Below are 27,184 nucleotides of genomic sequence, written 5' to 3' on the forward strand. Positions count from 1 at the left end.
CGAGGGAACCAAATAGGCAAAGACTTTGTGCCTGGATGGAGCACCGCGAACTTGAGGAGTAGGAGGACTCAGAAGGGGCTGGAGTGCTGAGAGAAAGGAGAACAGTGGGGACAGAGCACCCAATCCTATTATAGAAGCAGGGGGAGGGAGGGGGGAAGACGTGAGGAATATGGAAAGAAGAGGGGAGAGCTGACATTGATTGCTTGTAAATACCACAATCTTGGACAAGCACCCGTCTTTGCCTCCACAAGTGTCTGCGTTTCAGTTTATTCACAATGGGGATGAAAATTACTCAACTGTCAGGATAAACCATGTGAAAACACCCACCATGTTAGTGTGAGCTTTTGCAGGGCAGGCATCTGTTTTTTCTGTCCCCAGGGCCACCAAGGGAAAGCTGGAAACCAGGTGGCCTCAGCATGGTTTCCCCTAGTTAAATCCAACTAGCTCTATCCTGGCTCCTTCCTGGCTCCCTTCACCCTCCCCTCCTTTGCCCTCCCTGCCTCCACCTCTTAATTTTGTTTTGGTTCCCACAGAGAGCAGGGACTGGCTTCCCGTTGCCATGACGACTGCCATTAAAGGAGCCAGCCACGTGACTCTGAGTTGATAACGGAAGCAAAGTGACTAACTGCCTTGTTTTCCTGCCTCCAGGCTGGGCCTGGGAGGCCTGTTAATTGGAGGGGAGGGGAAGGAGAGGTGGGGGGGCTTGCAGGCAGAAGGACAGACCCCAGGAAGGAGGCAGGCAGACTGACAGGAAGCTGTTTTAGCTCTAAAGACTAGAGCCGGTGGAAGGGCTGTCCTGGGGAGCCATTCTCACTCAGCAGAACTGGGCCTGTCTGGGAAGCAGAGCCTCCCAGCCCCTGGATGGCGGGTGATGGCACGGGGGAGGTGGGTGGGACATGCTAAGAAGGTTGGCAGAAGGGCAGAGAAACAACTGACATTACTACTAGGACCCCCTGGTGCTTTCACGGTAACCCTGGGGTTCTTCATGAAGCTGCTTAATTTTGCCCCCCAGGTAGGGTTGCCAAATAATGTACAGGTGACACCATTAGCATTTCAGATAATGAATCATTTTTTAGTTTAAGTGTGTGTTGCCAAATCTGGCAGCCCTCCCCCAGGGGACATTTGGCAATGTCTGGAGACAGTTTGGGTCGTCACAACTGGAGTTGCTGCTGGCATCTAGTGGGAAGAGGGCAGGGAAGCTACTCAGCTTCCTGCAGTGCAGGCTGGGCCGCACGGCAGAGAAGTAGCCAGCCTGTCATGGCGCTGCTGTTGAGGTTGAAAAGCCTCTGTGCTGGGCGCTGTCCCGAGTGCTCCCCAAGCATCTCCTCCTCCACTCTTGAGGAGAACCCTAAGCGGGAGAGTCGAGGGACCAGAAGCACAGGGGCCTTACGCAGCTCCCTTTCAGGTCACAGAGGCAGTCCATGGAGAAGCCGGGGTTCATATCCCGCCCTGGCAGGCTCTGCAGGGTGGGCTCAGGACCCAGGTTCACAGAGGGCGGTGGTAGGGAGCCAGGAGCTTCAGCAGAGTCCCTGGGACCATGGCTTGGGGTCAGGGGTGTGTAGGGAAGGAGATGAGGCAGGAAAATTCCGTTAGTTCTGGCTCGTGCGGGGCCGTGGATACCAGGCTGCAGTGTTCGCTCCATCAGACAGTGGGGAGCTATAGATGGTTCATGAGCAAGGAGGGTCTTCTTTGCAGTTGTACTTCAGGAACTTTCAGTTCATAGCCGGGGCCAGCATGGACCCTTTCTGCCAGTTTTTAGAAGAAAACTTCCTCCCTTCTGTTATCCCTTCCTCCTTTCCTTTCCCTCCTCTACTCCTCCCTTCCTGACCTCTCTCCCTCCTTCCATTCCTTCCTCTTTTCCTTCCTTCCACAAATACTTATTGAGCCTCTACTATGTGCCAGACACTGTTCCAGGAACTGCAGATTGAGCAGCGAGCCAAGCAACATCCCTGCTTACGTGCAGTTGTGAAGCATGCAGTCTACTTGGGAGACAGATAAGCAATAAATGTATACGAGAAGTGACAAGTGCTATGAGGAAAAGAAAGGAAAGGGGGTGGAGAGTGCTGGGAAGGGCTCTCCAGAGGAGGTAGTCAGGGATGGCCTCTCTGATGGGGTAACATCTGAGTAGAGACCTGATGCGGAGGAGAGAGCCATGCAAACATCTGCAGGAAGGGTGTTCCTGACAGAGGGAACAGCAGCTGCAAAGGCCTTGAACAGGGCACAGTGGCTACCAGGAGGCCAGTGAGGCTGGAGGGAAGTGAACATGAATGGAAGAGAAGGCTGATCATCCCTTGCGAGCTTCAGCTTTTACTCTGAGTGACATGGGATCTGTGGGAGGGTTTTGAGCAAGGGGGTGGGGGGCAGGACATGAGCTCATCTATTTTGTGGACTGCTCAGGCTGCAGGGTGAGCAATAAATGTAGGTGACACATGGGGGGGGGGTTGTGTGCAAAGTCGTTAGGTAAGAGAGTAAACTTCTGTCTTGTTCTCTGAGCTTTCAGTTCTTGGGCTGAAAGTCACAGCCCGCACACCCCCGCCGGACCAAGTCGGGGGTTCCAAAAATGCTTGGAGAATGAACTCAGACATTCTGGGCGGGATATTTTGGGGCTCTCTCATGCTGGCAGGGTTGACTCAGACAGTTTCTTACGTGTTGTGCTTTCAGGCTTAAGATGGCAGAGATGTTCCTCATGAATAATCCGGCCATATCCGTCGCTACGTTTTGATGCATTTTTCAGATTTCTGACAATGTGACTTCCCAGGTAGTGATGGCTTGGACTTCAGCCCCCTGGTTCCATGTGATGGGGGTGGTAGCTGGCTGTACTGCTTACGTATGTCTCCTGGGCAGTCTGGCTGGGTGTCCCCTGCAGTAACCTCACGAGGGGGCTCCAGAGAGGGTGGTAGCATTTGTTGCTGGTTGGCCGATAGGAAAGGGTCTTTTTGTCACCCAGTGGGCCCACCTGGGGCTGCAGACCCCAGGATGGGAAATGAGGACACCTGAGTCTTTCTCTCAACTCTGTCCTAAGTACCTGTGGCCTCCTAGGGGTGCCTTCTCTCTGTCTCATTCGTTCTCCTGCTTTCTAAGTGGACGAGGTTGGACAGCTCCAGGATTCTAAGAACCTCGAGTCATCTTTCAGATGACATCACTCTCCAAGAGCCAGATTTCCCTGATGTTTTCTCTCCTCTGAATTTGCCAAGTCTGTTTTTAAGACTTATTAAAACTCAGTAGCTGATAAGACTTTTTGGGAGCCTTCACTCAAGGAAAACAAGGGCGTACCTAAAGCCATTCTAATGGGATAAAGTCTTGTTTTTTTGAACAGCATTTCCTGAGCATTTTATACAGGATGACCTCGTTTAATTATCTCAACCCCCCATGAAGTGGATAAACACTCTCCCTTATAGCTAAGGAAAATGAGCCCCAGAGATGGCAAGTGACTTGCATGAGGTTAGAGATCATCAGAGGTGCAGCTTTGGGTCATCAGTGGTACTGCTTTTCATTACTCTGGAGCCCCAATCAGTGACCCACGTGTGCTTACGAGCTGTGCTGAGAGTGTGGAGTCGGGGAAAGTGCCAACCTTAGGAACTGGACAGTCCTGAATTCATCTTGCCATTTAGTAGATGCGTGACCCTCTCCGGCTTGAGTTTCCTCCTGTAGCTAACAGTGAGGGCATCATCTACCTCACAGCAGTGCTGTTATGCCATCCCCGCCGGGCAGGCCTTTAGCAGTATTTATGGAGAGGCCAGGCCTTGTGCTTGGCTCACCCAGTTAGGAACGTGATAGACTCAGTCTCAGAAGGACATGTCGCTGTCCTTTCTGACCCCTCTGAGCTTGTAGGTGCTCTCAGCATGGCATCTCGCTGTCCCTGGGTAAACCCTGGGCTGGGGATGCCACGGCCACAGGATGGGGCATGGGCATTTATGGGGTCCAGAGGGACAAGCCCTTGAGTGGGAGTCCAGAGGGCTGAGTCCTGACTGGCTGCAGGCCCTCCTGGGTGGGCGGCTGGACCTTCCCTCTGGGTCTGGCTGCTCGTTGGCCTCATCTTGGTAATCTCTCAGCCTAAGGAGATCAGAAACCCTCGTGAGCCAGCTGGCCCTGCCATGTAGTCCCTAGGACCCCCTGCGTGAGATGGCTAAGTGTGCTGAACTCCAGTGGGAGGCAGTGCGTTTTTCTTTCTTTCGGTAGTACCAGAAGATAGCGGGTGAATCGATTTTTGTGCCTTTTCTTTGCAAAATCTTAAAGAAACTCAGATCGTGGGTGTTTATAAAGGACAGTAGCAGGTCCTTTTGTAGTAAGTCCCCATTTAAAAATCGGGGTCACTGAAGTCCTAAGGGTTCAAGAGATTTAGTGATACTTGGGCACTGAATGAATTCTTCTTTAATCATTATTATTTAGTAAATTATGTTTAATTAGTAGATAAGAATTATAGCAACTATCATTTATCAAACACTGCTGTGATTTACTTTATCTCATTTAAGTCACAAAGCAGTCTTCCTATGGAGTAGGTACAAATAGCAACTCCTGTTTACTGATCAGGAAAGAAGCTCAGAGAGGTTAAGAAACTGGACCAAGTTCACACAGCTGAGCAACAGCAGAATGGGATATTTTAGCAAGCTCCATCCATTTCAAGTTGGATAAAAATTTGCTCATAAAACTAGCTAGAACAATAAGTAAATCTATCAACATAAGATGAAAAGGAAAAGAGAAACTGAAAAATGGATTTATTGGTTCAATTGTTTGAGAAGTTTGGAGTGATTCCAACTTCAGGTACAGCTATATCCAGGGGTTCGAATGATGTCATTAGGACCCCATCTCTCTCCATCTCTCTGTGCTGCCTTTCTCTGTGTTGGCTTTATGCTCTGCCTCTCTCTGTGGGGAAGTAGAGTATTGCCCAGCAGCTCTCAAGGTACAATCTGCCAGCTTGACATCACAACAGAAAGAGAGCTTCTCCTTGCCCATGGTTCTAGCAAAAATCTTTGGATTAGGTCTTGTTGGAGCAGCCTAGGTCACATGCTTCTTTGGCTCCAGTCACCATGGAACAGAGTGCTCTGATTGGTTCAGCCTGGAGGGGTGAAGTGTGGAGTCAGCCCTAAGAGAGCCAGGGAGGGGACCCAGAGTAGAGTCAAGGTGAAAGGACCAGACAGAGAGATGGAAACCAGGTAGCCAAGCCACAGACATCCATCGTGAAGGAGTGAGCGTGCCTGCCTTTGGAGCTCAGCCTCTAACAGTGGAAATACCCACTTTTGTGCTCTGTGCTTGCCTGTGATCCCAGGTGCTTCCTGGGGACCTACTGTGTGCCAGGTGTCTCTGCCGGATCAGAGATTTCTACTCTGGGGGGTGTACAAAGCCCTGAAATTATACAAACACTTTGTACTTCTTATGTGGAGAGCATTCTCAATTATCATCAGTACCTCTAGGTGATCCACCACCCAAATACCCAAATATGGTGCAGAACCACCCTGCGAGATGCTGGGCTACGCAGGTCAACCCAGTACAGCACTGTGCACAGAAGTGGAATGATGCCTGTAACGTCTCACCCAACGAGCCCTCTGATAACAACAACCTCTAATAATAGTCACAGCCCGCATTTATTGGGAACCTACTAGATTCCAGTCCTGCACTGTCCAATGGGAGCCGCTAGTCACATGTGACCACTTCCATTTTAATTAAGTAAAACTACATTAAATTTAAAAAAAGGTCCTCAGTTGCACTAGCCATGTTTTCAAGTGCTCAATAGGCACATGAGGCTAGTGATACTGTATCAGACAAGACGGTAGAGAATGTCCAGAAAATTCTATCATTTTCTAGACGTTGTGCTAAGTGCTTTATAGCTATTATTGTATTTAATCTTAAAAACAAACAAACAAACAAACAAACAAACCTGAGATGGGTGGGTCCTGGTTATTACCCGATTTTGCAGGTGAGTAGATGGAAGCACAGGGGAAGTGCAGTGACTTGCCCAAGGTCACACTGCTGGGAAGAGGCGGAGCCAGGATTCTCACCAGCCCTTAGACACAATATTCAGCTGCTTTTCTTCCGAAGGGAGGGTAGAGGTGGTTAGTCCGTTTTCTGCTTCACTCTGTGTGTGTGTGTTTTAAGTAACCATCTGGGAATTCCATTTGCTACTTTCCTACAGCCGCCCAGACCCCAAAAGTCTGGGCAACCTTCCAGGGAATCCAGCCACGCTCAGGAGTCTGTGTGCGCCTTCCTCATCCGTGAGGCCCGTGGGTCTGTGGAAGTGGGGCGAGTTGCCAGGGGAGCTGCCACACGCAGTGGGCAGTACAGCCGGGAGGAAGCTGGCCGGTGTCCACGGTGTGGGCTGGGAACGTGAAATACAGGCTGTTTTCTCGGGGAGTGGGGGGCGGCAGCGTGGTGGCTGGGGGTTGTCTTCATGGCCCCATTGTCTCCAGCGGTGACTGTGCCGGGGAGGGTTGGCCAGAAGGACCTTTTGCCAAGGTGCCCCCAGGTGAATGCCCCAGAATCAGGCACTGGGGGAACCTCCTTGGCAAGGGGTGTCTGAGGCACCTGTGCAGAGTGGAGACAGAAGGCCCGTTTATGGGCACCCCGTTCTCAGCCCCAGAACACCCCTCCTTCCAGGTCGTGCCAGGTCGGCCAGTCCTCATACTGTTAGGGAACAATGCCTGGCACCTATTTATAGCACGCCGGTAAACGATTAACTGGGGCCAGGCTGGCAGCAGCAGCCCAGTGAGAGGCATTCCCCTCTCCTGCCAGCCCAGTAGTTACGTTTAGTTCAGGTTAGAGGGAGGAGCTGGAGCGGGGATTTGCCTGACACTGAAGGTCCACAGGCCACTGCTTTATCATGCATGTCCCCTCAGCTCCCCTCTCACTCCCACCTCAGGGCTGCCCCTGCAGCAGGACACTGGGGTGGCTTTGCCTTCTTTACTAGCGTGTGTGGCTGTGCAGGGCAGGATGGAAGTGTGTGGGCGGAAGCTTGGCCAAGGCGTCCTGGGGTGGCGTTTGAGAGAGAGCGCAGGAGAAGCAGCTCCGGGCCTTTCACCAGGGGTTGCTGAGTTCCTGCCTCCACCAGATCGCGTCAGACCCCTTCTCTGTGAAGCCTGGAAGCCCCAGCAGGTCAGGACAGGCCCAGGGCACAGAACAGCCCACATCAAAGGAGACCCTCAGCCTGTTTGCTGAAAGGTCTCCGTCCTTGCTGACTTCCTCCATCAGTGGCAAAGTGAGGAAAGGACTTTGGGTTTTTTTTTTTTTCTTTTTCTAATAGACTTTATTTTTTTGGAGCACTTTTAACTTCCCAGTAAAAATGGAGCGGAAAGTACAGAGATTCCCCATCTATCCCCTGGCCCCCCGCACGCATAACTTCTGCCATCATCAGTGTCCTACAGCAAAGTGGGACATTTGTTACGGCTGATGAACCCACATGGACACACCATTCTCACCCCAAGTGCATAGTTTTCATCGGGGCTCACTCTCGGTGTTGTCCATTCTGTGGGTTTTCACAAATGTGTAAGGACATGTACTCACCACCGTCGTCACATACAGAACAGTTTTACCGCCCTAAAAAACCCTCTGTGCTCTGCCTACTCATCCCTCCCTCCGCCTTAACCCTTGGCAACCACTGATGTTTATGCTGTCGCCATAGTTTTGCCTTTTCCAGAATGTCATATAGTTGGAACCACACAGTATGTAGCCTTTTCAGACTGGTTTCTTTCACTTGGTAATAAGCCTTTCAGGTTGGATGTTTCTCTTTGTTACCATGATTCTACTTCGGGAATCCACGTGTGACAGAGAGATGGAACTAGGAGGTCTCAGTGTGCTTGGGGAAGTGGCGAAAGCCAACGAAAGATGATGGCTGTGGCAGAGGTGGAGCTGGTGGGGGCTGCTGGACCCGGCTCCGGGAGTGGGCTGTGACCAGGACACTGGCACTCACTGGGCTAAGGGAGCAGGTGCATTGGCCACCTGGCTGCTGGGGTCCCCACCGTGACCTGGGACAGTCGAGCAGGAGACCTTGATTCAAATCCCTGCCTCTTCACAGATGGATGATCTTTGCCCCTCCCAGATCAGAGGCTCTCACGGTGATGACACCATATGCACGCTTGTGAATCACTGGGCTCATGTGTGTAAAGTTCCCACTTGGCTTGTGGGAAGGATATGTTAGGTATTCAGTGAATGAACAAATGAACCTACTGTGTGCCAGCCTCTGTTCAGGTTACAGTCATGGGTTTGAATCTCTGCCCTGCTGTTTACAAGCCGTGTGCTCTTGGGCAGGTCATTTAACCCCACAGAGACTCAGTTTCCTCATCAGTAAAATGAGGAGGGTTACTGTATCCACCTCACCTAATTGCCTTGCGAATTAGGGGAAGTAATGGCCCTGAGCAGGGTGCCAGCACACAGTGAACACTTTATAAATATGGAGCTTAGCTGTGCCCTCCACAACTAAGATTGAAAAGACAACAACTTGACTTGGAATAAGTCCTAGAAGTACACACTATTCCTTAATAAAGTCCTATTCCCCTTCCCCAATTAAAAAAAAAATCTAAAAAAAACCTTTATAAATAAATACTGGTTGTCATTACATAAAACAAATGTATAGAGTACTTGCTGTGTGGCTGCTATTGTGTTCAATGCTTTTGATGTGTTATCTTATGCCAGTGAGGCAAATACTAAAACAGAACCCATTTTACTGATGGGAATGCTGAGGCTCAGAGAAGGGACATGATTTGCCCAAGATCATGAGTGCAGGAGCGAGGATTTGAATTCTGGAAGTTTGACCCTAGAACGGAATACTCATAGCCTTGCAGTGCGTATAACTGTGGGAGCTTGGGGTGGGGAGGAGGGGAGTCACATCAACTTTGGGAAGCAGTCACATCAGGAAGGAGTGAAGAGAAGAGAAGGGCACCAACTCCTGGAGGATTGGGTGCTTTTTCCAGAGGTGGAGATGGAGGTAGGAATGGGTGGGGATACCAGGTGGAGGGGACTGTGCAACCAAAGGCCAGGCAGTGGGAATCACGTGGGTCACACAGCCGCAATGGCATGTGCAACCGGAGCTTGGGGTGCGGGAAGGGGAAGGAACAGGGTTTGGCAGGAAAGGAAGATTGGGTCACCCCGTGGACACAGTCACAGTTGCAGGTGGGACCATCCTCCTTCATCCGCCCCCCCACCCCCAATCATGTCTGTCTGTGTCTGTGCTTTGGAGCTTCCAAAAATATTCCTGTTTCCCCCACCCCCCATCAGCCCTGTTCCAGCCCCTCCCAGCTCTCACCTCTTGCATGCCTCGCCCATAACAATTTCAAAAATAAAAAGCCGCCAGCTATTTCCATGCAGTCTTTTCCCTGCCACGTTGTGCTTCCATCTGTTCCTTCCTTTCAGCAACTAGGCAGCTCTGAGGGGGCAGTGGCAGGGGACAGTTTTTACCCTGTGCTTCAGAATTGGAGAAACCAAGGCCCAGATAGCTCATTTCTACTTGTGCTTGAGCTCTTGAGCTTTACCTCCTCCAGGAAGCCCTCCTTGACCTCCCCACCCACCCAGTTTCTTTGTTATTTGTTCTCATAGAACCCAGCTCTTTCGCTGCAGAGAACTGGTCTCACTTTGTAAATATCACCCACTTGTATGATTTACTTACTGTCTTTCCATCTCGCTGAACTGTGACCTCCCTGAGGACGGGGACTCACCTGGCTGCCACCTGGTGCCAGACATGCAGGAGATGCTGATAAATGTCCAGTGAAGCAACAAGTTTCGGTTCAAGTGGTACATGCTGGGAAGGCAGGTGTTAGCAGAACATGGAAGAGGCCCCCTTAGTCCCGCTTGAGGACGGGAGAGTCCAGGAAGGCTCCCGGAGGAGGTGACACCTAAGCAGAAGCCTGGAGCCTGAGTTGCAGTGACCCAGCTGGAGCATGCATGGAGGGGCACCTGGCAGAATGTACCACGTGAGCAAAGGCATGGGGGTGAGCCCTTGGTGATGCCTTTTGGGGGCCAGTGTCTGATGGCCAGTGGTCTGAGGCTGGGCTGGAGAAGCCGGCCTGCTGAGGCGTGTACATCTTATTGTCAGCTCGCCCTCAGCTCACCCCGCCTGCCCCAGTGGTTGTGGAGGGGCCTTTGAGTCATCCCCTTCTCCTCCCCACTTTCCTCACATGCTGAGAGTTGTTTTTGAAGCCACCCTAAGGCCCTCCAGGCATCCTAATTTAACCATCCTCTCCGCTGTGAGTTTCTTGGAGATGAAGACGCAGGGTGCCTGGGGGCCTCCATCTCATAGGCCAGTGCTGGCTCAGCGTTAGTCACCCACCCGCGCTGCCAGGCACCCGCCACCTGAGACCACACGTGGGCTGGGGGCGTTCTGAGTCAGGACCGAGGCAGCAGGCCTCCGAGCAGCAGGAGGCAGCTCTATGACGTTTCGTTAGGCCCACTATGTGCCACAGACGCTGTGCGGAGAGCTTTAAACCAGCGGCCCTGTGGCCAAATCCAGCCTGTTTGTGTACTGCCAGAGCTAAGAATGGTTTTCACATTCTTAAAGAGTTGTGAAAACCAAAGAGACTATGTGACATAGATGGCACGTGGCGTGAAAATAAGTTTGCCAGATTTAGCAACTTAAAACTTCAGAATGCCTGGTTAAATTTGAATCTCAGAAAACAACAATCTTTTCGTATTAAGTATGCTTCAGTATGCTTCATGCAATATTTAGTATATACTTTTACTAAAAAAACAAAAGAAACACAATCCTTCTATATCTGAAATTCGGGTTTCAGTGGGCACCCAGTATTTTATCTGGCAGCCCTACCCCAAAGCCTGAAATAGTTGCTGTTCGCCTCTTTCCAGAAGATGTTTGAGGAGCCCAGCCTCACACACATCCCAGCAAGATCAGGTGTCCGAGGGGCTTCCCTGGAAACAAGCTCAGTACGCGTGAGTGTTGTGACTGTCATCAGAGTGAGCACCAAACATTAAGCGCCCTGCCCGTGCCCTGTCCTCGGGGCTTAAGATCCGCGTGGGAGAGACAGACGCAGAATGGATACACACACACGGATAGGGAAAGCAGGCGGTGAGAAATCAGTTCTAAGGAAAAGCACAAAGCAGGGTGCTCTGCTTTAGACAGTGAGCCCTTGCCCATTTTCTGGGCTCTGTGCGTGTTTTGTTTATGGAATCCTCACAGAGCAGCCCTGAGAGCTGGTGCAGGTGTCACCCTCGTTTCACAGATGAGGAAACTGAGGCCCGAATCCTCCAGCTAAGGACAAAGCTGGAGTTTGACCTGCGGCTGGTGGCTCCCAAGCTGACGCTCTTACTCAGTTCACTGTCACCTCCCTTTGTGTGGTGCCAGCTGTGTGCTGGGCCCTGTTTGAGGCCCTCTGCCTGTATTTTCCATAAACCTTATGACAGCCCTGACACTGGGCCATGTGTATTCCCTTTTGGGGTTTAGAGGGCGTGAAGACAGCAGTGTGGGGAGGGAGGGAGGAACAGCAAGTTGGTTTGCAACCTGGCGGGGTTCAAGGTGGGCAGCACGAGGATACCTGGGTGTGGGCAGGTGGCAGGTATGAGGAGGGGAGTAGAAAGGGCCGACCTGGGAGCCCCAGGAGCCCCACTTCCGGCTTTGCTGACTGGCCCGGATTTCCCTGCCTGACTCCCTTCTGAGATTAATCCTGTTTTTATGCTATTTAAATATTTGCAGGTGGAGGGAGGGATGGCAGGAGGGTGGGGCTGGTTTCTGAAGGGTGGCAGGGTGGGGCTGGAGGTGGGGTGGGCAGGTGCTCAGAGGTCTGATGTGGAGGGGCGGGGCCAGGCCAGACCCGGAGGCCAGGAGGCCCTGACTTGCCCGTGGATGGGAAGCTGGGGTTAGTGAATGGAGCTGAAGAGCCCCTCAGTGTTTGTCCACTCATGTAACTAAGACTCAGGAACATCCACTGTGGGCCAGGCTACTCACTGTCAGCTATAGAGTCACCACCATTTGTAGAGTCACTACTAGGGGCCAGGTAGTGTCTTCACGATCTCATTGAAGCCTCGCGTTCCTCCTGTGAGGTAGGGGTGCTGTTATCCACCCCTTTTGGCAGGTGGGGAAACTGGTCCAGCATCACGCAGATAGTGAGTGGCCAAGGATTTGTCCCCAGGTCAGTGACTTCATGTTCGGGGCTCATAGCCCCTCCCAGCTGCCTCCTGTCATCCTGTCCCTAGAGCTCATCAGCGGGTTCCAAAAGGAGTGAGCTCCCCGTCATGGGAGGAATGTGAGCAGCTGTTGGAGGACTCCTGGGAATGGATGCTGGAGAGGGATAAAGGCTTCCTGGCCAGTTTGACCTTTGAGCTCCTCCCCCCGCCTGAAAGGCCCCCACAGGATGTGGTTGGCAGAGTGATATGGGCAGGGCTCTAGACAGATCTCTAGGTCAGGCCACCAGACCAATCTGGATCCGAGTCCAGGCTGTGAGGCCTGCGGGCAAACTGCATCAACTCTCTGAGCCTCAGTTTATCCATCTGTAAAATGGCGATAATAACGCTCTTGTGATGATTAAACATTCTATACAAAGCACTTGTTGCATAGTATGTGCCCAGTAAACATTCTCTCTTACTCTACGCTGGAGAATAGCAAAAGCATTTGGTTCAAAACGGCCTACAGCTTCTGCTAGAAGACGAAGTCTTTGTTCGAACAAAGGCCCTGGGTCCGAATCCTGCAACCTCTGCATGATCTTGCATGAATCATGCAATCTCTCTGTGCCTCAATTTCCCCATCTATAAAATGGGAATAATTTGGGAACCTACCTCATTAAGGTTGTGCTTAAAAACAGTCCCTGGAATATAGTATGTGCTCAAAAAAAAAGGAGAGCATTCGCTTTTAGCATCATGAAACTCCTCCTATGCTCTAGCCCGGCATGGGCCTGCCCTTTCATAATAACAGTACATTTAATCCTCAAAACAGCCCTGCAGCGTGATAGTGTCCACTTTAGAGAAGAGGAAACTGAGGCACCAGCAGGGGAGCAACTTGGCCGAGCTCACGCAGGACATGAGTGGCGGAGCTGGGATGTAAATCCAGGTCTGTGTGGGTCCAAATTGCACCAGCCACAGCCCCCCACCTCTGGTACCTCATGGGGCGTGATTCCAAAGCTTAGAAAGTCACACAGGTTGCAAGGAGCCAGGAGGCCACCTTGCCTCTCTGCCCCTGTCCCCAGGTCACCCCGAAGTCCCTCAGATCTGTTGGCCTCCAAAGTGGACCAAGGTCAAGCCCAGGTCCGGAGGTTGACGGGTAAGGAGGTTGAGCCGGAGACCTTCTGCGGCTGCCTGGCTCCCTTTCTTGGCTCAATGTCTGGCCTGTCCCCCAGGATGGGTCCCCCCACCCTGCAGGAGTGGGCAGCAGCCTTTCGTCCTGCATGGAGACAATGCCGCCTTCTGCAGGGCTCTCGGGGATCTTCTGGGGGAGGCTGTCATCCTCATTGCCTTTTTAATTTCCTGTCCTGGCCTTGGGCTGTCAGCCTGTTATTAACTTCTAGGGAGAAGTTCTAGCCCACAGCTGGGAGCTAGCAGAGGTGGGGAGGGGTCCTGGCGTGGTGCTGCATTCCCAGCTCCACCACAGACCGGCGCTCAGAACCAGAGGCCTGGAGCCAGACAGCAGCCACGGGCTCCTCCCCGGGCCAATGTGCCGGCTGTGTGATTGAGAGAGGGGTTGCACCTGCTGAAGTTCAGGATCCACAACTAAACAGACAGCCTGCTCTGCAGAGCTTGCACTTCACACAATGTATGAGTACAGTCAGGGTGCCAGTCGGAAACAGCTGGTTCCACCAAACCGAGTACATTAAGGTGGATTTAATAAAGGGGCCATTGACTAAGGCAGGGAAAGGAAGCTGGGAGACCACAAGGAAGCGTGCAGCACCTTCCGAGCCTTGTGGGGAGGGCCCCTGGACAGGAGCTGTGACTGCTCCATCTTTTCCTTAAGAATTTCAGGACAGCAACTTCTTTTATATCCTCCCCACGCTCCCCTCTCCTTTTCCTTCCCCTGAAATCCTCTACTGCAATCTGAGCATGCTTGAGATCGCCTGGAAGCCTTGATAAACACCCCAGGTTTCTGATTCAGTAGGTCTGGGCTAAGGCCTGAGCATCGTATTTGAACCCACTCCCAGCTGGAGCTGGTGCTGCTGGACCGCGCCTGGGGCAGCTCTGCTCTGCCCGTCTCACTTCCCCGGCACCTCTTAGCTTGTCCTGCCGTGTGGCTCCTTGGACTGGAAGCCCTTCCATGGCAGGACGGTCTGCCTCCATCCGTTTCACTCTCCGTACCTTGCGCGCAGTGTCTCAGGGCTAGTTAGGGAGGTCCCTGCCTCCTGCCCAGCTGAATTCACCCCACTGGCACCGTTTACAACTTCTCCCGGTTGTCTCCGACCCAGACATGTTCTCGCTATGGCTTGGCGTCCTTGACTGGAGGCTGACGCTGAGACGGAGGTCAGCACACAGGTGGTTTATTGGGGTGTGCGCTTGGGACCAACACCAGGCGGAGCGGCGTGAAGCCAGCAGGAGTGAGGAGAGGGAGGGGCCGGGCTGTGATGTGGTCTCCCTGCTCAGCCAGCACCCTCGGGAGTTCCGAGGGGATGGCCCTTCAGAGCTGTCCTGAGGTGGGGCAAAGATGCCGGATCTTTACACCCCACATGCATCAGTCACTGGATGTGGCCACACTGGGAAGGACTGAGTCCTTGGAGGAGGCTCTCTCTGCAGCTGAGGTGACCCTGTCCCCTAAGGGACAGCAACTCTCCCAGCAGCGGTGGCCTCCAGTCCTGATGGGATGTGAGTGGCACATTACAGTATCCACCATATCATCAGAACCGGCCCAAAGAGCCCGGGGGCAGGGGGCAGAGGCCTTCTCATGGCCCCCACCGCCCTGTCCCGCCCATCCCTGTGGCCTGTAGTCCCTTACCCCAAATTCCTCCTTTCCCCACCCCCAAACCATAAAGCCCTCTTTCTATCCCTTAACCCCCCAGAACCCAACAGACACCTACCCGTGGTTTTGCCAACAGCCGACCTCTGAATCTTCCTTTGGCTCGGCCAGGCCATCCTGCAACACAAGAGAAGTGAAAGCCCTCCAGACCCATCTTGGCTTGGCCCGAGATGAGGAATAAACACATCATGTGGCATGTGCCACTTACAGTGGTTAGGGGCCCCTCCAGGGCTCGGGGCAAAGAGAGGAAGAGGAAGGGATTGTTGCTTCTCTGTCACTGAGGCCAGGGGCCTTCTTAGCACATCTGAGCCCTGTTTCTGTGCCGCTGGTGGGAAGAGGCTCCCTCCCCCTGGAGTCACACTGCCCTGGATGTAAACCTCCGCAGGGTGACCTTGGATTTGCTGATGACCTTGGGCAGGCAGTCATGAACGTCTCTGAACTTTGCAGTTTCCTTGTCTGTAAAATGGGTGATAGTCCCTCCTTGGAAGCTGCGTTGTGAGGAGCCCATGGGCTTGCCATGTGCCTTAGCTCAGGCTGCCATCGCACAACACCACGGATGAGGTGGCTTCAGCAGACTGACAAGTCCAAGATCGCGGTGCTGGCCCACTAGGTTCCCGGTGAGAACTCTCTACCTGCCTTGCAGACACCTGCCTCCTCGCTGTGCTCTGGTCTGCTTTCCTCCTCTTAGAAGGACGCCCCTCCCATCGTGGGGGCCCCATCCTCCTGAACTCATGGAAACCTAATTACCTCCCAAAGGGCACCCTCCAAAAGCCATCATGTTGGGGGTTAGGGCTCCAACGTGTGGATCTTGTGGGAACGCAAACATTCAGCCGATAACACCATGTATGCTTAGCATAGTGCCGGACACTTGGTAAATTCGAGTAGTATTATTATTCTATATGACACATTGATGCTATATGTTGGTACATATATTCTTATAGTATAATAATTATGTTATTTCAGAGACAACCATTGGTCGAAACTTGTAGAATAGCAGTCGAGCATGAGTTTAGATTCCATTTCTGCCTCCTTGACTTGTTACTTAATCTGTGGGATCCTCAGGCTCATCATCTGAGAAATAGGTATAAAAATAGAACATATCCTCACAGGGCTGTGGTGAGGATATAATGAGTTGATATACAGGTACACCTGGATTCCATTCATTCACTCACTCATTCATTCACTCACTCATTCATTCACTCATTCATTCATTCACTCACTCATTCATTCATTCAACTGGCACATCAGAATTGCTCAGTCAGAGGGATGAGGATAAGGAAGATGATGGCAATGAAACTGAAGGCAGATGTGTCCTATTAGTTTGCTCTGGCTGTCGTGACAAGGTGTGACACACTCAGTGGCGTAAACAACAGAAATGTATTTTGTCCCAGTCGTACAGATTGGAAGTCCAAGGTCAAGCAGTCGGTAGGGTTGGTTCTTTCTGAGGGCCACGAAGCCAGGATCTGTTCCAGGCCTCTCGCCTTGGCTTGTAGATGACCATCTTCTCCCCGTGTCCTCACAGAATCTTCCCTCTATAACTGTGTTCACATGTCCTCTTCTCATCAGGACACCAGTCGTATCAGAGTAGGGCCCACTCTGATGATCTCGTTTTAACCTAATCATCTCTATGTACAATCTCATTCTGAGGTACTAGGGGTTAGGATTTCAACCTATGAATTGGGGGGTGCGGGGAGACACAATTTAGCCCATAACACTGAGGAAGGTGACAGTTTGCAGGACCCAAAAGAAGAGCGGGACGAGTGACAAGAGAAAGGAAAGGACGGAGGCTGGGGCGTCCTAGAAAGTGAGTGCTGGGCGAGTCTTTGAGGCCAGGAAGGTAAACTGAGACCCTGAGGGGTGGGGCCAGCCTGAGAGTACCTGTTAGTTGGTACCAGAGCCAGAAATTAAGCTGGGGGATTTTCCCTGCGTCCTGAGGAAGCTCACAGCTTCCTTTCGTGCATGGATCAGATGGGGCCTGGCTGTCTCTGTGCTCACCACGGAGAAGGTCATGGGCAGGTGGCAGAGCCACCTCCAAGGAACAGGAAGATGTTGGCAGGAGGGCTATAGTCTGCTTACGACAGGGGTGGCCACTGGAAGGAGCTGGCCCTGTGTGGGGTGGTCAGCCACGTTTGCGTTCACCCGGAGAACTGTCCCTGCTCTGTGACTCAGGATGAGGGCGGGGCCGTTCTGCCTGCGGGAGAAGCGAAGTGAACAGCCCGGTGGTGCCAGCCTTTCTTGTGCAGGGTCAGTGAGTCGGGACCACCCTCCTTCTGTGCGTTTCTCCTTAGTTCTCACACCACTGCCACACAGTACCTCTGACACCAGATGTGTGGGTGTACGACACATCAAGCAAACTTCCGACCCCAGCTGAGTGGCCTACATTTTAGCTCAATTCTGACACCATCTACCTGGAGACATCTCAGATCCCACAGGTTAAGGGTTCCCGCCCCCTCCAGATGCCAGTTGCAAGCGTCAGCTTGTCACCTGTACTTCTGACCAACCAGCTGTAAGTCAGGGTTCCCAAGACCCCCTCCTTGCAAGGTGAATCTTGTTGTTTCTTTTTACCCTGGTTTTACGTGCATAAATGTGTCTGTTGAGCAGAAAAGAAGGATACACGGACTAGATGTGACTGGTTCCAGGGCAGCAGAGGTGTCTCCATCGTCATTACTAAAATGCTATTCATTGAGCACATACTGTGTGCTGTACCTCTATCGCCTCATTTAAACCTCACCCCAGGAGGTGTGCGTTCATCCAGCAGATACTTCTTGGGTGCCTGCTGCGTGCCAGGTGCTCTTCTAGGTCTTGAGACGAGGGCAGTGAATGACAGACATGGAATCCCTGACCTCACAGAGCATACGGGTCCATGAAGTCAGAGATGCCAAGAACAAATAACCCAACTGCATAGCGTGTTAGAGGTGATGGTAAAGCCCTCTGGAGACAAATCAGCAGAAAAGGCGTGTGTTGAGTGTTGCATGGGGTGGGGGGTTGCACTTTGGAATACAGTGAGGAGGGAAGGTGACATTTGAGTGAAGAGTAGAACGAACCATGGAGATTTCTGGGGAAAGAGCATTCCAGGAAAGGGAGCAGCCAGTGCAAAGGCCGTGAGGTGGGCCTGTGCTCACTGCGTTGGGTACCTGGTAAGGAGAAGCGCTGTGTGGACTTGTGGAGTGAGTGGTGGGAATGGCGAGGGAGGAGGCCAGGTCAGCAGTGGTCCTGGCCGTGCAGCGCCCAATGGGCTGTGCCCCTCCAGGTGAGACGGAGGCCGCAGGAGGGTTCTGAGCAGAGGAGGGATGTGGTCTGACTTACCGCTTTTCCTTTTCTAACTGGAAAACATTCATGTACATATACCACATTAACACTTGGCATACCCACTTTTTTAAATTGTGGTAAACTACACAGAACATGAAATTTTCCTTCTTAGCCATTTTTAAGTTCAGTAGTGTTAAATAAGGCGTATTGTTCAGGAGCAGATGTCCAGAACTCTTCTCGCCTTGCAAAACTGAAACTCTGTATCCATTAAAAAATAATTCCATGAAATAGAATTCCCCTTTCTCCCCCGCCCCCCAGCCCCTGGCAGCCACCATTCTACTCTCTGTCTCTCTGAATTTGACTTTAGGGACCTCATGTAAGTCTTTGTCTGTTGGTGACTGGCTCTTTCACTTAGCATGATGTGCTCAAGGTTCATCCACGTGGTAGCATGGGTTATGATTTCCTTTCTTTTTGAGGCCGAATAACATTCCATTGTATGAATAGACCCCCATTTGTTGTATACGGTTTCCTTCATCTATGGACACGTGTGCTGCCTCCACCTACTGGCTATTGTGAGTAGTGCAGCTGTGAACGTGGCTGTCCAAATATCTCTCAGCACTCTGCTTCCCATTCTGTTGGGTAGATACCCAGAGTGGAACCGCTGGATAATATGGTAAATCTCTGTTTCATTTTTTGAGGATCTGCCCTCCTCTTTTCTATAGCAGCCGCACCATTTGACATCCCCACTAAGCGTGCAGAAAAGCTCCTCCCCATTCCCACCAACACTTGTTATTTTGTTTTTTGACAATAGCTAGGTGTGAGGTAGTCCCTCATTGTGGTTTTGACTTGTATTCCCCTCATGATTAGTATGTTAAACGTCATCATTTGCTTGTTGGCCATTTGCCTGTCTGTTCAAGTCCTTTGCCCATTTTTTAATCAGGTTGTTTTTTGTTCTTGTTGAGTTGTAAGAATTCTTTGTGTATTCTGGACATTAAACCTTATCAGGTTTGCAGATATCGTCTCCAATTCCATGAGTTGTCTTTTTCATTCTGTTTATGTGCCCTTTGATGCACAGAACTTTTTTATTTTGATGTAGTCCAATGAGTTCATCTACCAATTAATTCATCTATTTTTACTTTTGTTGCCTTTGCTATTGGTGTCATTTCCAAGAAATCATTGTCAAATCCAACATTATGAAGTTTTTCCCCTGTATTTTCTTCTATTGTCCTTTCCTCATTGAATGGTCTTTAGAAATAACTTGATCATAAATGTGAGGGTTTATTGCCGGGTTCTCTGTTCTGTTCCATTTGTCATATATCTGTCTTTATGCCGGTGTCACACTGTTTTGATTACTGTAGTTTTGTAATAAGTTTTGAAATCAGGAAGTGTGAGAACTCCAGCTTTTGTTCTTCTTTTCGAGATTGTTTTGCCTATTCAGGGTCTTTGAGATGTCATATGAATTTTAGGATAGATTTTTTTTGTTTCTGAAAAAACGAACAGAAAACAAACGCTGTTGGGATTTTAATAGGAATTACACTAAGTCTGTAGATTGCTTTGGGTCGTATTGACATTTTAACCATAGTCTTCCAACGCATGAACACGTGGGATGTCTTTCCATTAATTTGTGTCTTTTTAAATTTCTTTCAGCAATGGTTTGTAGTTTTCAGTATACATGTCTTTCACCTCCTTGACTAATTTATTCCTAAGTCTTTTACTTTTTTATGCTATTGTATATGGAATTTTTAAAAACTTCCTCTTCGGATTGTTCACTGTTAGTGTTTACAAACACAGCTGATTTTCATGTGTTGATTTTGTACCCTGAAACTTTACTGACTTTGCTTATGAGTACTAACGTGTGTGTGTGTGTGTGTGTGTGTGTGTGTGTGTGTGTGTGTGTGTGTGAGAGAGAGAGAGAGAGAGAGAGAGAGAGATCTTTAGGGTTTTCTACCGGGGGTGCCAAAAAAATGTATACATATTTTAAGAGATGGTCAACGTTGCTCAAGCAGTACTTTGCCATAATCAGAAGTGTCTGGACGCTGATGGGAACCACTGTGAACACCTCTTGTCATTGCAGAAGTCAAACGTGACTTGTATTCATCTTTGCTATCGGTATATATTAAGTATTACAATTTTAATAGTTTTTTCCTTTCTTTAAATGTGTATACATTTTTTTGGCACCCTCTGTGTATATAAGATCATGTCATCTGCAAACAGAGATCATTTTACTTCTTCCTTTCCAATTTGCATGCCTTTTATTTCTTTTTCTGGCCTAATTTATCTGGCTAGGACTTCCAGTGCTATGCTAAATAAAATAGGTGAGAGCAGACATCTTTGTCTTGTTCCTGAATTTAAAGGAAAGCTTTCAGTCTTTCACCTTTGAATATGATGGTACCTCTGGGTTTTTCACATATAGGCTTTGTTCCTAGTTTGGTGAATGTTTTCATGATGAAAGGATGTTGAATTTTGTCAAATCCTTTTTCTGATCAACTGAGATGGTATTGCAGTATTAATATTTTTACCTTCACTATGCTAGTGCAGTGGGTTACATTGATTTTTGTATTGAACCATCCTTGCATTTTAGCAATAAACCTCACTTGGTTATGGTCCTTTTAATATGCTGCTAAACATTGTCTGCTAATATTTTGTTGAGGATTTTTGCATGAATATTCATTGTAGATATTCGTCTGTAGTTTTTTGTGTAGTGTCTTTTCTGGCTTTGGGTTCAAGGTAATGTTGAGCTCATAGAATAAGTTTGAAAGTATTCCCTCCTCTTCAATTTTTTGTTTGTTTGTTTGTTTGTTTGTTTTAAGAGTTTAGGAAGGATTGGTGTGATTCTTTATCTGTTTGGCAAAATTCACCAGTGAAGCTATCTCGTCCTGAGCTTTTCTTTAGTGGGAGATTTTAGATTATGGATTCAGTCTCCTTGCTACTTACAAGTCTGTTCAGATTTTGTTGGATTGTGTATTTTAGAACTGTATCTATTTTATCTACTAGTTATTTATTTAATTGGCATGCAATTTTTATAGCATTCTCTCATAATCCTTATTTCTGTGTCATTGGTGGTAATGTGTCCTCTTTCAGCTCTGATTTTAGTTTTTTGAGTCTTCTCTCTTTTCTTAGTCTAGCTCAAAGGTTTGTCCATTTTGTTGATCTTTTAGAAAAACCAGCTCTTGATTTTGTTCATTTTTTTCTATTGTTTTTTTAATTTTGTATTTTGTTTACCTCTGCTCTCATGCTTATTTTTTTCCTTCCTTCTGCCAAGCTTTGGGTTTGGTTCTTTTTTTATAGTTCCTGAAGGCGTAAAGATTGTTGATTTGGGATCTTCTCCTTTTCACATAAGCATTTCAAGCTATAAATTTCCTTCTTAGCATTGCTCTCATTGCATCCCCGTAGATTTTGATATGTTGTGTTTTCATTTACGTTTGTCTCAGGATGTTTGCTAATTTCTCGTGTGATTTCTTGTTTAACCCATTGGTTGTTTTTAAGAGGGTGTTGTTTAATTTATACTTGTGCTGTTGATGCCTAGTTTCATTTTGTTGTGATCAGAAAAGATCTTGATGATTTGAGTCCTTTTAAATTTGTTAAGACCTGTTTTGTGTCCTGACATATGCTCTAGCCTAAAGAATGCCCCATGTACACTTGAGAAGAAGTGTATCCTGCTGCTGGCGGGGAGGGTTCTGTATGTCTGTTGGGTCTAATTGGTCTATAATGTATTTCAAGTCCTCGGTTTCCTTATTGAGCTTCTGTCTGGTTGCTCTTTTGACATATTTTTTAGCCAGATCCTCTGGCTGTGTTAAGACAAGCCTCTAGGAGGTAGATGCAGGCAGACAAGTGACAGGTTGCTGTGTTGACCCCGGAGAGAAGTGACTTGGACCAGAGAGATGACTTGGGAACAGATATGACTTGGACCAGGTCCAGCTTTATGCCTTGGACCTCACTGGATTCAGAGACGTGTCAGTGGAGGGGATGATAAGTGGTTCTATGCTGGGTATATTTTGATGACAGAACCAACATATTTTACTGAGTTTTTAGTCGTTGGTAGGTAAAGGAATTCACCCAAGGTCCTACAGCTCGTAAGTGGCTGACGCAGGATTTGAACCAGGTCTGTTTGGCCCCAAAGTCTTAGCTCTTAATTATGCTTCTCTGAAAGTGCTCTCGACTCAGCCGCCTGGATACCACCCCCTCCCATCATACCTTCCAGACAGTCCGCTGCCGTCCACTACTCAGCCTGAACCCACTCCCTCCACCCCTCTGTTCTCGAAGGATGTCTGGGTCTGAATGCTTAGCAGCCCCTTCTAGCAGGTTCTCAGACCCCGGGTTATAGGCCAGCCTCACCGTATCCTGCCTCTGGGGAGCAAAGGAAAGGGAGGGGTAGGTCCCTGGGGAGCGGAGAGGGGTGGACAAATGCTTTGAGACCATGTGGGCTAACGGCCTGTTAGAGACGGAGCTAATTCCCTAGAGTCAGGCAAACTTGGATTTAAGCCCTGCCTCCACTCACCAGCTGTTTGAGCCTGGGCACGTTTACGCCGTCTCTCTGTACCTCTGCTTCCTCCCCTGACAAATCAGGATAATAATGTTGATGCTCTGTTTACCCACAGTGATGGAGACAAGAAATCATTCTTTCAGTTAAAGTATTCTACCAAAGCAGAAGCTGATCGTCGTCCTTTAAGCCAGGGTGTCCAAACTGCGGCCCACGATCCATTGTTAATTGGCCCGCAGCAAATTCCAAAAATATACTTAGTTTACTTAAATAAACCAGGTGAGGCAATATGTACTTCACCTCGAGTGAGTGGCCCGGCTGTTTGTGTATTTTACCGCATATGGCCCTTGGTGAAAAACGTTGAAAAAAGTTCGGACACCCCTGCTTTAAGCCATTCATTCCTCAAAAAGAACTTTATTGAACACCTACAATGTGTCAAAACCAGAGCTATAAAGCAGGGAGACACAGAATGCTCACCTTTATGGGGCCCACAGCCCGGCAGGAAGGACAGATGTTGACGAAAAAGAAATTATAAATCTGATCGGTGTTGTAAAAGCAGCCATTGTAGGAAGTCCAGCAGGGCAATTTAATCTCCTGAAACAGGTCATGTTTCAGCCGGGACCAGAATAATGGTAAAGGAGTCCAGGTGAGGTTCTTGGCAGGTGAAGCATGCATGCAGCTAATATTTATTGTAGGCACACTGTGCGCCAGGCTCTGTGCTGAGCCTGTGGTGCGCATGACCTTGTCCTGTCCTCCACAGCCCTCGAGGCAGGTGCTATTCCTATGAACCTGGACCCAATGAGAAGACTAAGGTTCAGAGAGATGACGTGACTTGCCTGAGGAAACACAGCTAGTAGTTAGAGGGACCAGGAGATGGTAGCTGACGCCAAGAAGGAAAACACTGTTATAAGTTAAAATTCCAGCTCTGCTGCATCCTGGCTGTGTGGCCTTGGGTGGGCCAGTTTGCCTCCCTGCTCCTCAGTTCTTACATCTGTAAAATGGGCTAATTCCATGGGCCTGGCTGGATAGTTTTCAGGCTTAGAATTGCTGCTAGCCAAGCCCAGCTTGCAGCTGGCTGAGCTCAGAGGTCAGCAGCTGTTCACAGGGAGAGTGTAGACTTGGCGTGCCAACTCTGGGGCGGGCACGGCCATATGTTTTTCCTGAGAATGTGGCCAGGGGATGCTCTGAGGACTGTCTTCCTCTCCAGGAAGGAGAAGGAACCAGAAGGGAGAGAGGGGAATTTACAACTTGAGGGTACTCTCAGATGGGTGCTCTGATGTGCTGGCATGGCTGTGTCAGAGTGGCCCCCAGGGCAGCCCGGAAGGGAGTGGGGGCCCCTTGGGGTGTGGGTGGGGATGCAGGACCTTTCTCCCTTCACAGCCCCACTGTGTGCTCACACCACAGCCCCACTGTGTGCTGCCTTCACAGCCGCACTGTATGCTCACATCACAACCCCACTGTTGTAGAGCTGAGACCGGCTTTTGAGATCATCTATTCTGACCTCCTCAACCTCAAGTGGGGAAACTGAGTCCCAGAGTAGACACACTTTGCTAAAGCCCCACAGTGACTCCCGGCAGAGTGAGGTCCAGAATCGAGCAGAGCAGAAGGGGTGTTCAGGCCACCGGAGGGTCACCTCCGTGAGCAGGGTCACCGTGGCCCTTCCAGGGCTGAGTCTCCCATGCCTAGCACATCAGAGATGCTCGGGAAATATTTGTTAAGTATGGTAGTTGAGTATGGTAGGAAAAGCACACAGCCTGGTAGTCAGATCCAGGCTGGAATTCCGTCTCCACTCTGGGCCAGCTCCACTTCCTTGAGCAAGTTGCTTCGCCTTGCTGAGCCATTTCCCAAAAGAAGATGACACATCCAGCTGGTAGGTGTCCACTTGGGGTTTGGAACCCAGGTCTGCCAGACTCCAGGGCTGATGTTTCACATGACACCCTCCTGATTCTTTTAGATACCTGTTTCACTTACTCATTCATTCATGCATCCAGTCATTTAGAAAGTATTTATTGAGCACCTACTGTGCACCGGGCACTCTTCTAGGCTTCCCAGATGCAGCAGTGAACGAGGCAGGCGAGGGGGAACGTATATTCTAGAAGAGGGAGACAGACAGTAAGCAAGCACATAGGACAGGAATAGTGTAAGTGCTCCGTAACAGGGGAGCTGTAGTAAGGGATGGGGGGAGGTGGGGAGAGGCCTGCCCTAGCTAATGTGCTCAGGGAAGATGACATTCTGTGTGACACCTGAGAGCCGGCCGTGCAAAGAGCCTGAAAAATGTGAGTGTGGAGCTGTCCTAGGCACAGGCCTTGGACCTACAGAAGACGCAGTGAGGAGGGTGTGCAAGGCAAGTGGTTGTCAGAATGTCCCCCGAGCTGCATTGGGGTGCCCCCTCCAGCTGCCTTCCCTTCCAGGTGAAGCAGATCATGGAGGAGGCCGTCACACGGAAATTTGTCCACGAGGACAGCAGCCACATCATCTCCTTCTGCGGTGAGTCTGTGGTCCCGGGGCCTAGAAGACTGGCTTCTTTCCCTGTGGGCTCCCTCGGGGCAGTGGGGTGTTTGTGCCAAGGTGCTCGCGTCATTTTTTTTTTTTTTTTGCCTTCGTAACTGAAGTTATTTTCAGATTCCAAGGGGACTTCATCAGGGACTTTGGAAATACAGGAAAGTCTAGAGAAGAAACTAAGCGTGACCTCTGTACCCCATGGAGAGATGAACGTGGTTCACTGAGGAAGGACTGGCTCCCGTCCATGACCCTCCCCCAGGCGACAGTGGTTTTGCCTCTGAGGAATGGGTTCCACAGCCTTTCCTCCCTCTGCCTACGGCTGTTGCCAGATAAAGGGAGAGGATAGATGGGGACTTAAAAAAATAGGGAATTAAGATCTATCAACACATCCTGAGGGATCGCGTCCAGCTGGCTCAGCAAAGGAGGCAGGACCGGGGCTCGGAGCGTGACTCAGGCTTCTCGCCTTGAACCAGCTCTGCTCACGAAGTTCCAGAAATAACTGTGCTGCCAGGTTTTTACTGTACTTTCACGGTGGTTAGGGACATGTGTTTTCCATGGCCCTGAAGTCAGGATTCAGCTCACAATCAATGTGCACATATAAGTGGGAGTGTTTCTATCTTTCTCCCTGAAAAGCTTTTTACGTCATGATTGGAATGTCTCATCGTGAAGGACATGCTATAATTCCCCTCTTGTGATCTTGGTTCTGTGGAGAAGCCCGCCAGCTTCCGTCCAGACGGCTGGGGACACCACGCGTGGGCCTGCAACATGCTGAGCACACATCCTGACCTCAGACCCTGCTGCTGGCAGTTCAACCCCTTGGCAGCCAGGCTGACCTGGTTCAAATCCCACCTCTGCCATTTTTTTGTTGGGTGACCTTGGCAAGGTCTAATTTTTTTTAAAGTGAAATGTGTTTATTTAAATATATGTGAATATTTAAATGCACGTACCCAAGCTTTTCCTCCTGAACAGTTTCCTTTGCAAATAAAATAATATGCCTGTCCAGTTCAGGACTGGCTAACATACCTACCAATTAAAGACAGAGGAAGAGGTAAAAATCTTAGTAATTATCTAACTCTGATCAAGGTTTTTGGGTAAGAGAAATTTGATGGCACTAAATGGGGCCTATAGGACCTTCTTGAGGTTTCATTTTTCTGAGGCTCCTAACCATTTATTAGTGGTTCCTGTGAGCCATTTTCAGAAAGAATGAAACGTGTACAAAGCCTGAATGATTAACTTATTTCAACATAAACAATGGAAATACTGTGTATGTAAGCACAAATGAAGGTATTTGAGAGATCCTCAACCAGAATAATTTAACTCCATGGGCAGATTAGGCCATATGTGGACATTCTTTCAAAGCCAAGCCATTGTTAATAAAACACCAAGACATGCAGTTAAACCAGAACTTCTCAGTATCTCTTCTTGCACATAACATAACCTTGGCTGGGCTCTTGACCCTGGGAGTGCGGGCCTACTCTTCTGTGAGGTGACAATAACCAGAATGCTCACTTCCTGGGTTTTGTAACAAGGACTAGGTGAGGTCAACCTCTAACACAGGTCTGACACACCACAGGTGCTCAAGGAGGAGTAGCTCTTACCATAAACTCCTCAACATTGACTAGGCGCCTATTGCACAGCACAGTGAGGTGCCAGGCTTCTGTGTGAGACAGGAGGGAAGAAGGTGCTTAACAGAGAGCTGTCCAAAGTACCAGAACTGAAATAGGGGCCTTCAGAATGGCCTGCACAGGGCCTGTCTCCAGAAGGGAACACTGAGGCCCAGAGAGGGAAAGTGATTTGCCTGAAGTCACACAGCAAGTGAGTGGCAGAGCCCAGGCTACAACCGAGAGTTGGGCAGGGCCTCCAGTGGAAACACAGAAATGGGAAAAGGATGACTGAATCCTTCTCCCTTAAAGAGTCCTTTGTGGAGGCACGAGTATTGTGAGCAAACCTTGGGCTCAGACCTGGGTTTGAATCCCGACTCCGTCACTTAATGGCTGGGGTGTCCCGGGATAAGTTACTTCACCTCTCCAGCCTCATGTTTCCACCTCTGAAAGATGGAGATGGTTTTCCTTTCTTCCCTGACTGTGGTA

General features: G+C 49.8%; 1 protein-coding gene across 1 annotated transcript in view; it reads left to right on the plus strand.

Moving 5' to 3' along the window:
• Positions 1 to 27,184, plus strand: part of SGSM1 (small G protein signaling modulator 1) — an 82,144-nt gene that overhangs the window by 1,988 nt on the left and 52,972 nt on the right. Inside the window, exon 3 of the mRNA XM_081037472.1 lies at positions 25,004 to 25,079. Coding sequence (XP_080893598.1) covers positions 25,004 to 25,079 — 76 coding nt within the window. The remainder of the gene's footprint in view (positions 1 to 25,003; positions 25,080 to 27,184) is intronic.

The sequence above is a fragment of the Rhinolophus hipposideros genome (genome assembly GCF_964194185.1).
Source record: "Rhinolophus hipposideros genome assembly, chromosome: 24".
Lineage (NCBI taxonomy): Eukaryota > Metazoa > Chordata > Mammalia > Chiroptera > Rhinolophidae > Rhinolophus > Rhinolophus hipposideros.